Genomic DNA, 12,149 nt, shown 5'->3' with positions numbered 1-12,149 from the left:
CTTTCTGAGCAATAAATACAAACTGTTATATTCAGGCAATGACAATAAAGGAAAAGAAGGAGTAGCCATAGTATTCAACACAAAATACGAGGCTAATCTTCTTGAATGGCAGTCAGTCTCAAGTAGAGTAATGTGGGCAAATATGAGAATGGGGAACTGGACAATGAGACTTATTTGTGCCTATGGTCCCACAGAAGGTTCTACTAAGGTAGAAGTGGAGGAATTTTTTGAGGCTTTAGAAAAAGCAACTGACACAATGAAAAATGAAAAGTTGGTCCTTGTTGGGGATCTAAATAGCAGAGTAGGAAATGATTGTGAGACATACAAAAATATTTTGGGAAAATTTGGAGAAAAGAGCAAAGCTAATAATAATGGCAAATATCTGTTGGATTTCTGCTCAGGACATGGACTGGTTATTACTAACACCATGTTCCAACATAAAAATGTGCACAAATTCACATGGAGAGAAGAGGCTAGGAATAAGAAAAGTCTCATTGACTATGTTATTGTTGATAGTGATGTTTTCTCCCTGGTGCAGGACACCAGAGTGTACAGAGGATTTGAAATTGGAAGTGATCACTATTTAGTCTTGAGCAGGATAAAATTGAATTTCATATTGAAAAGAAGAACATGTAAGAAAGTTTTAAAGCGAATGAAAGTTGAGCAGCTCTCAGATGTGAGCTGTAGGCTAAAATACACAAAGATTATTGAAGAAAAAATGAAAGAGTTTGAGAACAGGAATCAAACCTTGGAGATTCAGTGGCAAACTCTGAAGAAAACATTGATTGATTCTGCCAGAGAGGCATGTGGTGAGGTTATCTGTAAGGTTAAAAAAAATCAGAACTCCCTGGTGGACACAGGAAGTTAAAGAGGCAGTGAAGGAAAAGAAGAAAGCATACCAAAAGTTCCTGTCAAATAAGTCAGCTTGTGCTCTTAGAGAATATAGAGACAAATGCAAGAATGCTAAACACTGTGTAAAACTAGCTAAACAAAAGTCATGGGAGGACTTTGGCGAGAATATAGAAAATAAATATCAAGAAGGTGGCAAAATATTCTGGAGGTTGTTGAAGAAGCTGAAGAATGGAGGAAAGAGTGCTATAAAAGGAATTAGAGATGATAAAGGTGACATGAAAACGGGAGAAAAAGATATCCTTGAAGTATGGAGTAATTACTTTGAAAAACTGCTAAATGAAACAAGCAGTGATGACAGCACTGTGATAAAAAACACTGACCAGGCATGCAGTCAGGAATACATATCCATGCTTGAAGTAGAAAAAGCCATCAAAGGCTTGAAATGTGGAAAGGCAGCAGGAGTAGATGATATTCGACCAGAAATGCTGAAGTATGGTGGTCTAAGAGTCTTACAGTGGCTGCACTGCATAGTTCAGAAAGCCTGGACAGAGGGACGAATTCCCGTTGACTGGAGTAGAGCTCTCATAGTACCTATATATAAAAAGGGAAATAAAACTGCATGTGAGAATTACAGAGGTATTTCCCTACTGAGTGTTCCTGGCAAGATCTATGCAAGTATACTTGAGAAACGGTTGAGAAGAATTGTGGAAGAAAAGCTTGGTGAAGAACAAGCTGGATTCAGGCCAAATAGAGGCTGTCAGGATCAGATCTTCACTTTACGACAAATAGTTGAGAAAGCATGGGAATATAACAAAGATCTGTATTTAAGTTTTGTCGATCTGGAAAAGGCATATGACAAGGTGCCAAGAGAGAAGCTATTCAATACGCTGCAGTTATATGGTGTCAATGGGGCATTATATCAAGCAATACTTAGTCTTTATTTGAGTTGTAAGTCAGCAGTTAGAATTGAAGGAAGTACAGGAAGATGGTTTAATGTTAAATCTGGCATCAGACAAGGATGTACATTATCCCCTCTGTTATTCATTATCTATATGGATCACATTATGAAGGAAAGTGGTATTAAACATGATATCAAAATTGGAGATGTCAGCTCTTTGCTTTATGCAGATGATGTTATACTTCTAAATAAATCTGCTAAAAGTCAGCAAAATTGGTTAATGTCAGCTCTTTGCTTTATGCAGATGATGTTATACTTCTAAATAAATCTGCTACAAGTCTCCAAGATTCTCTGACTAAATTGAATAGCTGTTGTAATAGATATGGTATGAAGGTCAGCAATAAAAAGACAAAGACAATGAAAATAGGCAGAGTCATTGAAAATGTCAACTGTGTTGTGAATGGAGAACCTGTGGAACAAGTAAAACATTTCAGCTATTTAGGCACGATCTTTACTGAAGATGGTAAATTAAATATAGAAATAGACAACAGAATAAGCAAAGCTGGTATGGTGGGAAGTCAATTGAATAAATTCATATGGAATAAGAAAGAAATTAGTCAGAACACTAAATTAGCTGTGTACAAGACAGTGTTCAAACCAGTTTTAACTTATGGATCTGAGAGCTGGGTCAGAAGTAAAACACTTGACCAAAGACTAGAGACCACAGATATGAGAGTCCTGAGAAAGATTATAGGCGTGAACAGATGGCATCAATGGCAATATCATATTAAAAACGAGGATATTAGGAAAGAACTTAAAATTGTCAGCATCCAGGAATGTGTTAGCAGAGCTAATCTCAGGTGGTATGGTCACTTAAACAGAATGGGCGAGGAAAGATTAGCAAAACAAGTGTTTTCTGCCAGGTTGGCAGCAAAACGACCTAGAGGAAGACCAAGATATAGGTGGATTGATACTGTACAAAGTGCTTTAGACGATAGAAATATAAGATCTGATAATGTTGGAGTCTTGACAAGTAACAGACTGATTTGGAGGAAAATTGTAGATAGGAAATTAATAATGATGTAATTTTTTCATGTAGTACTATCATATCCTGTACACCCCTTGAGGGTACATAACAGGAATTTGATGATGATGATGATGATGATGATTTACAGAACTATATTAAGCCTTCATGAAAACAGAAATCTAATCTTAAACTTAAAGAACTGTTAATAAAAACATAAAGTTCGAAAACACAAAATTGTTCACTCACATCGAATCAGAAGTTCATCAAAACGTTATGACACGAGAGGCAGCTGCAAACTGGTTGAGTAACTGGTGATGCTTGTCAGCATTTGCCGGTGCCTGTTGCTTCAAGATCAAACAAGTATAATAAGTGCGCACTCTAGAATTCAGTGGTAGGTTAATTGTGTGTTTATATAATTCGTATACAAATTTTTAAAAAATTTTTCTCTGGGGTTCAGTGCGCCACTTCTAATCATTCAATGCACCACTTTTGGTGCATGTGCCATAGGTTGGTCACCCCTACTGTACACCCCTTGAGAGTACATGTCAGGAATTTGATGATGAATTTTCTCAGTTCCAGAGGTAAACACTGGAATAATGCATATATTAAAGAGCTTTCTTTTTAGGTATACAAGTAAACTTCTTAGTAGATAATCTTTATAAAGCCAAAAAAGCATTGCTTCCTTATATGATTCTTTCACTTATTTCTTTGTTGTTTTTCCTTAAAACTAAAAGTTTTAAGGAACTTAAAACCGAAAGAGTAACTAACTGACCAAAGTCAGTTAGTTACTCTTTCACAATTTCAAATAAGATTTGTTAATTTTTGTTTGATTTGATCAGAATTTGTTGTCAGTTGAGTTTTTGTTATATTAATCTTTAAAACTATTTTTGTCTAGGTCATTTATCATTTCTTGAGTTTCTTTATTTTTTCATATAAGAACAATGTCATCTGCAAAATGTGATTGAGATTTATTCCATTGATGCTAATTCTATAGTTTTCCCATGAGACATTCTTAACCTCCCTACTGGCTGAGGTGGATGAAACACTGAGACCAAATTGCACTTCTTATCCATGTTATTCAACAGATGTTACAGAATCGTATTCAGATTTAGCTGGATGCCTATAGACGTCAGACCAGTGGGGGAGGGGGGGGGGTAAAGACTTTTAATGTAGCAGAAAACAATTTAGGTGATATAGAATCTCCTTGCCTTATTCCTCTCCCAATACCAAATTCCTTTCCCTGATATTCTAGCATTATAGTGGCTTTTGAGTTTTGATGTACAGTTTTTAATAACCTGATATACTTTGTTGGGATAGCTTGTTTTAAGCTATTTATTATTTCTTAGTGATATAGAGAATCAAAGACTATTTCAACATCTACGAACACTAAATATTCAGAAAGATTAAAATCATTTTCTTTTTTTTTTTCCCCACAGTTAATAGTATGGATATGATCTACTGTAAAGAATATTGCTATGAATGCTGTGAATCCTTGGTGCATCATCCAAAAACTTTGTGATCCTATTTAATACAGTTTGATATAAATATTTGGTGCGATTGCACTAGCAATTTGATTGGCCTGTAGCAAAGATATGATCCTAATTTTCAATGGTAGATTCTATTCCAGCTAGCTCGTATATAGTAAACATTTCTGTTGCACCTCTTTTTTTTTGTGTGTGTGTGTGTGTGCATTAAGATAATTGAGGATTTATGCCATTGCTCTGGAATTTTTTCTGTGGTTAAAATATCATTGAACATATCCAATATGACCTTATAAAATTGTGAACCTCCTGATTTTATGTGTTCTGCTAATATGCCATCCTCTCCAGGACTTTTAATTTTTGCTGGCATGAGGGTGTTCCATAATTCTTTCATTGTGATGGGTGGTTCCATATCAGCTTCATCTAAATATAGTAATGATTTATATCTGTTTTCTTGCCTTTGTATAGGCTCCTATAAAATGCAGTACATATTTTCATTATTTCTCTATTGCATTGCGCTATTACTTGCTTATTTTTCAATTTTGAAATCTATTTTTTCCTTCTATGTTACTCTTGTTTAATCATCTTCAGAGATTTTTTTTTTCTATTATGTTCTGAATTGTTCTTAAATATCATTTTTGATTTCTTTTCTAACTAACCTTTTCATTTCCACAAATTCTATATTGTCTTTGCTACTTCTGTGTCTCCTTTTTCTTAATTCTTCCCTTTTTTGATTAGATCAAATGTCTGTAAAGAAGTTATTTTAATAACTTCTATTATTGTTGAAACTATTGCCTCCATTCTATCAGATCAGCCTGATTCCTTCATACTTTTCCCTTCAACTTCCCTTCCATTATTGCCTCAAATTTTTCTTTATGGTTTATTATATCTTCACCTTCTAGTGTGGGTTTTTTCATTAATAATTTCAATCTCTCACTCTTGATGTTTATCTTTTGCTCTCACTAGCCTGTGATCACTGTCATAATTATCCATGTTGTTCATTATAATATAATAGATTCATTAAAAAATTTCTCCATTTGGTGATCTCCAGGTCCATTTATGTTTAGGTTTGCTTTTTAAAGAAAGTATTTCCTATATACAATCTCTTGCCTCTGCAAATTCAACAAGACTTTGTCCTTTCTCATTTTTTTGGCCTACACCTAAAGCACTTTCTGCCTGGTGTTTCTTGCCTACTTTACAGTTAAAATCATCCATTACAATTTTCCAGTTACATACATGTACTATCTCTGTGAGTATTGCAGAGATCCTCAGAAATTAATTTATTCATCTGAATGGTTGGAGGTGGGTGCATATATTTATGTTATACTTAAATCACATCGCTTATTCATTTTCAGTCTGTGACTTGTAATTCTCTGGTTTAAATTCAAGAATGGTATTTTTCCATCTATTGTGGACCATAATTCTAACTACTCCTTGACGACGATCTCCCTCAGCAGTATGTAAAATATAATGGCTTGTTCTGGTAATTTTTTTCTTCTGTTCTTGCTTTAGAAAGTCCAAGACTATCTAATTTATTTTCACCAGTGCTTTACACACACTCTGCTTCTTTGTCTTCTCCTTTCAAAGAAAAAGAATAAGATGAAGCATGTATGAAAAATAAGACAGTCTAGGCAGATCCATATGTCTGAACATGCTAAAAATGTAGAAAAGTAAGATAAAACACATGATATTTTCTATCATGTCACTAATGATTGTCTTGTACTGTCAGAGCATAAACCACTTGGTTGAAAAAGAAAAAAAATTCAAGGAAGCTTCAGAAATGAAACACCTACTCAATGCAATAAAAACCAAGACATCGTCCTAATTTTCAGTGGTTGATTCTATTCTAGCTAGCTCGTATATAGTAAATGTCGCTTATCCCTGAACTTATATATAATAAAACTTCATGGAGAAGCATAGAAAAAAGTTATACAAAACTAGTTGAGAAGTTTAGAACTAATAACTACTGCTTTTTTAATTGGGTGATTCATTGGAGAAGACAGGGGAGACTAGGTCATCAACAATAAATTCTTTGGATTCGAGAATTGCAACAAGGCATCCTGGTAATGGGTTACATGACTTGTGGAAGGCTTTGGCTCATCATCAGCAGGTGACGTGACAGCAGTGGTGGGCTTCTTTAAAAATTTCTACATTACATCCAATTTAGTCTGCACAGTTTGCTCTTTATTTTTTGCAAACATTCTTTGTAGCAAGCAGTTGCAGCTTGCATCATTCTGTCTGCTTTGATAAATCTCTCTCTATGTTGGGGTCCATTCTTCAAACAACTGAATTGCTTTATTATCAGAGGTGACTGCATCTGGCAATTTTTTCACCAGTTTTTTTTTGGAAGATGGATTTTTTTTTTTCCCTTGCAACTTTCTGCACTTCTAGCTTTTTATGAGATTTTCATTTGCTAGCTCTTCTTCCACAACTTCTGCAAATTGCTGTACCTTTAGTGTCAAACTCCAACTCTTTAGCTTGCAACAGTATCTTGTCATCAGTCTCTTGTAGGATTTTGTTGTATCCTCTGAATGTATTACTTATATTTCGAGCAGCTTCTTCCAAATTCCATTCATGTAATCTGCTATCACCTATCTACATTCTTAGTATGAGGCAAGATATTATATCCCTTTCAAAAGTGAGGTTTTTCTCACTTGCAGAAGTAATAACCTGAGCAAAATCATTTGTTAAATAATACCGCCTTACTCTAGCAACTCATAACACTGATGTCTATGGGTTGTTTGAAGTAAGATGGTATTCAGTGAACGTGTTAGTGGGATGACCATCTTGAGTTAATTGGTCATAAGTTTGCTGTACTTTAAAAACATAAACTAATTTGGCCCAGAGCCCATATATTTGCTTTTATTAGTGTGGTTGGGTTAAGTTGAATGAAGCCTATAAACTGTTCCAACAAAAGTCCAAGATAACAGATGATATGCACTGTGCATGACTCATGCCTTGTTTTTCTTTTCATATTTGTAATGCTGATGGTTTGAGATTTTCATTATTCATCTTGTTTTCTTTATAGATATATCCTGAAGAAACAGCTGGTCATTTGGTTTGTGAAACTGATCAGTTTCATCACACTAGTGTAACAGTAATGACTAATAGGATCCAGTTTTTTTTTTTTTTTTAATCAGAAAAAGATATCATGGTTAGTACATAACTATCTACAGCCTGTTAAGACATTGGATATAAACAATGCCATGTGAATTACAGGTGGGCACAAATACTGTCCTCTCATTGGTTACAAGGCAGTGTTTTGATTTTAACATAGATGGGAATGTAGTTAGAAATTTGGATTAAGTACCATATTTTTCCCTGTATAAGACGATACTTGTTTTCTAAAATTTTAGACCAAAAATTGGGGGGGGGGGGGTAACCAGTTGAGAGACCTGTGGTTGCTATGGTGAAACTGCTGGTACCTTGTCTCTGCAAACAAGCTTTCGCCAATCAATAGTCTTTGTTAACTCTGTCAATTGATGTTGTTAACGGCTGATTCTGAATAAACCAATCAGAACTCTGAAAGCATTCTTACATCTGCAACTCGTTGGCAGGGTAAGTTAATGCATTAACAATATTTTGAGCACTAGCCCATAAAAATGCCCAAAAATAAAAAAAAGATTGTCATATTCTTCAAAATTCATGTTAAAAGTCATCAATTATGCAAAAGAACATGGAAATGAAGCTTCAAAGAGACGGTTTAGACCTCCTTCCACTGAGTATGATTAGTCAGTGGAGAAAACAGGAAGATGCCAAAAAAGAAGAGCGCCTTAAGAGGAAAACCAGCAAAATGGCCAAACTTGGAACAGAGGCTCAAGACTTGGATTATGGAGTAGCACCAAAGTGGGAGATGTGTCAACCAAGCTTATTCAATATGAAGCAAAAAGGTTTGTAAGAGAAATGAACATTGTTGATTTCACAGGAAAGGCAAAATGGTGCTTCCAACTTAGGAGGAGAGAAGGGTTGGCTATGAGAACACGAACCAAGTTAGCCCAGAAAATACCACCAGCTTATGAGAATAAGATCCAACAGTTTTACTCCTATGTCATAAAACTTCGGAAAAAATATGCTTTTGAACCAAGTAAGATTGCAAACATGGATGAGGTGCCTTCCAACAGAACTGTTGATATGAAAAGGGTCAAAACAAGTGGTCATGAAAAGACACACTATACTGCTGTCCTTTCATGCTGTGCAGATGGTACCAAACTGCCTCTTACTCATTTTTAAGAGGAAAACATATCCTAAAGAGAGCATACCACCTGGCGTTCTTGTCTAAGTTCATGAGAACTGCTGGATGAATGAAGAGATCATGGCTATTTGGTTTGCAAAGATTTGGTCCAGAAGACCTGCAGGGCTCTCGAAGAGGCCAGCTCTGCTCATGTTTGATCAGTTCCGAGTACATTTGACACAGAAAAGACAAAAAGGGTTGGAACAGATTTGTGAACACAGCTAGCAGTTATTCCTTGTGGACTTACAGATCAGCTACATCCACTAGATATTTCTATCAACAAGCCCCTCAAAGCTCTGATGAAAGACGAATGGAATATGGATGCAAAAATCAGGTAATAACTTGACACTGACAGGAAGAGTGAAAAACCAACCATTACTGAGGTATGAACATGGTCCTAAGCTCATGGAATGGATTCAAGCAAGAGGTGGTTGTGAAGTCCTTCAAGAAATGTGGAATCAGCAATGCCATGGATGGAACTGAGGATGATCTCATATATATATATATAGATAGATATAGATAGTGACTCAGAAGAGACAGCTATGATGCAGTAGAGGTTGAAGAAAGTGATATGTCTGGAACTAATAGTGATGAAGAAAATTATATGCCTGGAACTGAGAGTGATGCATAATTTCTTAGTATGTGTCTTAAAAATATTACCTAATTACTAAATATACTTTGAATATTTAAAAAAATGTCAAATGTGTTCTGTTTTATGTTTAAAATATTGATTTCTTAATTTTAGGTTTGAAAAAGTAGAGTTTGTCTTATACACAGAAAAATATGGTAATTTATGACGAATGGTAAATTGAAGGAATTCACTGGAGGAGTGTCACCTTTATAGAATAAAAATACAATACATATAGATATATATAAAGTTGAAAAAATGTAATGATTGGAAGCCGAAAAATAAACTATTATTTTGTTATCTCATGGCTTCTAGTCATTAAATTTTTTCAGTTATGTCTGTCATATGGCCAAGTAAATCTGTTGCATCAAATTTCTTCTTTTTCTTCCTAACATGGATTCCAGAACAGGCCATCTCTTTCTTGGTCTTCTGATTCTTCTTTTTCCACTTATTTTATATTTGTATAATATTTTGACTGTGTTGAGCATGTGAAACTGTGGGAAGTAATGAAAAGAATGTGTTTTCCTCAACACACTATCAGGTTGATAGGCAACTTGTATAGGAAGCAAGAAATCACGGTAAGAACAGGTGTTGGATTGACTGACTGGCTTCAATTTGGAAAATTAGTTAGGCAAGGATGTTTACTTTCTCCTCACTTGTTTAGTATATATGCAGAGGACATCATGCATGAAGCATTGTATGAGCTCAGGACAGGAATTAGGATAAGAGGTAGATTGATCAGTAATCTGAGGTATGCTGATGATACAGTACTCCTTTGTAATGACATGGAAGAACTAGGACTAATTCTTAACAAAGTAACAAGATCAGTAATAACAGAGGGCTTCAACTCAATCCCAGCAAGACAAAGATTATGGTTCTCAAAGGAAATACAAACAGAGAAGCTCTTGAGAAACAAGTGTACCTTAATGGAGAAAGAATTGAGGAAATCAGCAAGTTTGAGTACTTGGGATCCTTTATTAATGTGAAGAATTGCTGTTCAGAAGATGTCAGAAAAAATGTTAGGAATGGTTAAAGCAACAGTCAGAGACCTGTCTAAAATCTGGAAGGATGGATCTATCTCCATGGAAACAAAGTCGAGAATTTTGGATGCAGTTGTTTTTCCAACAGCGACTTATGGATGTGAGGCTTGGAACCTAAAGAAGTCAGATAAGAAACGGATATCTGCTTTTGAGATGTGTTACAGAAGGCTGTTGAGGATATCATATATTGAAAGGCGTACAAATAAATGGGTGTTAGAAAAGATCAGCAGAACTTGAAGGCTCCTTAAGGATATTGACAGAAGAAAGTTAAAATATTTTGGACACATAGAAAGGATGGAAGGGGAACTTCTCAGAACAGTAATAGAATGTAAAGTTCCTTGAAAAAGAGGAAGGAGTAGACCATCAATGAGATGGATGGACTGTGTGTGTATATGGAGTGACTGATCTTCAGAGTTGAGGCTGCCAGAAAAGCAAACAACAGGACTACATGGCGAGGCCTGGTGTGGCACATCACCGAGAATCGGAGTGACCATACGGCATCTGTAGATGCCCAGTGAACATAGAGAGAGATAATATTTTTGGTAGTCTGCTGTTGTCCATTTGATTTAAACATTCTGTCCGTTTTTGTTTATACTGCCTTATGTAGTAATTAATTGGTTTTATATTATCTATCACTATTTTACTTCTTATTGGGTTTTCTCCTTTGAATGCCATTATTTTTGTTTTTTCTTTAGATATTGTCATATTATTTGAGGTATCATTTAATGATTTTTGTAAATCATCTTCTGATGTAGCTAATACTATTTGATCATCTGCAAATGTATTCTATAGTGTATCTATCTTCATTTGTGAGGCTATTTGTATACCAAATGGGTTATACTGAATCGAAAGAAACCATTTGTATACTAAATGGTTTCTTCGATTTTTCATCTTCTTGATTGTATTTTTCAGTTCTAACATATTTTCTGTCAGTTCATTCATCAAATATCTGTCATATATATATATATATATATATATATATATAAGTAATAAAAATAGAAAAGTTCTTAACTCATAGTACTAGTGTCCTATAGGTTTACGATCTTTCATAGGTAGGAATCATATAAAAAAAGTTTGATTTAAAAATGGGTTGCATGTCTTAAGGATATCAAAATATACAATGGAAATGTCAAAGAATATATTTCCATTGTATTGTCCAAAGGTGGATGGTGTAAGCAAGGAGGTCATGGATCAGTAACAGAAGAATTCATGCTGTTTTTTTTTGTATGTGAGAGGTTCTAGATAGACCAAAAGTTGACTCTTAATGAATATCTTCAGTATTAATGATGTGCATATGTTTACATGAATATCGTATATTATAAAATCATAAAGGGATAAATCTATCTTATGGTTATTAGGAATTACTTTTGCACATTGCTTTTGATTAAGAAAAATGCTTAATTGCATAGTAGAATAATTTCTTACTCTGTCTCTGATTTTATTGTGAATTGTTTTATTTATTAATGTCAAATATTGACTCTTTCAGGTGCTACCACTAGCTATATTTCACACTTCCAGAGGTGGCTTTTAGTAGTAAGCATTGTTTTCAATATAGCTTTGCTTCTGAACTTTGTGCTTCTTCCAATTCTGCATTTTAGTGAAGAAAGAAATGAAGTTGGTGTCAAATGATATTTCATGGTGACTATAGTGGTAAGATAGAACACTTTCTGGAAATTTCCCAAGCCAAATTTTTATCTTCTTGAACCATTTCAACTCCTGCAAAACTGATATCAATTTGCTATAGAGACACAATGAAGATAGTTTGCCATAATGTGTTCAGTAACCGAGCCTGAAGAACTTTGTTATATGATTAATTGCTAAGACTGCTGGAAAGGAATGAGTAAAGGAATACTTCCCCTTTCTTTTGATAAAAATACATATATTGTATATATGGGTTTGTTTTTAAATGCATGTGCATGTATTCACTGTCTGAGATGAATTTTTATATTGACCTAAATTTTATTTGCTCACTCAATGAAGAGATTGCATTCA

At 34.6% G+C, this 12,149-nt stretch overlaps 1 protein-coding gene across 1 annotated transcript in view; it reads left to right on the top strand.

Moving 5' to 3' along the window:
- The window catches only part of LOC150109383 (uncharacterized), a 139,943-nt gene extending 127,998 nt beyond the window's left edge, over window positions 1-11,945 (top strand). Inside the window, exon 10 of the mRNA XM_090402269.1 lies at window positions 11,644-11,945. Within this exon, the coding sequence (XP_090258395.1) occupies window positions 11,644-11,786 (143 nt within the window). The 3' untranslated portion in view covers window positions 11,787-11,945. The remainder of the gene's footprint in view (window positions 1-11,643) is intronic.
- The last annotated feature ends 204 nt before the right edge of the window (window positions 11,946-12,149 follow it).

This window comes from Typopeltis vanoorti, chromosome 2 (assembly GCF_054136105.1).
Source record: "Typopeltis vanoorti isolate ZY-2024b chromosome 2, IOZ_Tvanoo_1.0, whole genome shotgun sequence".
NCBI classification, from domain to species: Eukaryota; Metazoa; Arthropoda; class Arachnida; order Uropygi; family Thelyphonidae; genus Typopeltis; species Typopeltis vanoorti.
This window is presented reverse-complemented; position numbering and strand designations above follow the sequence as displayed.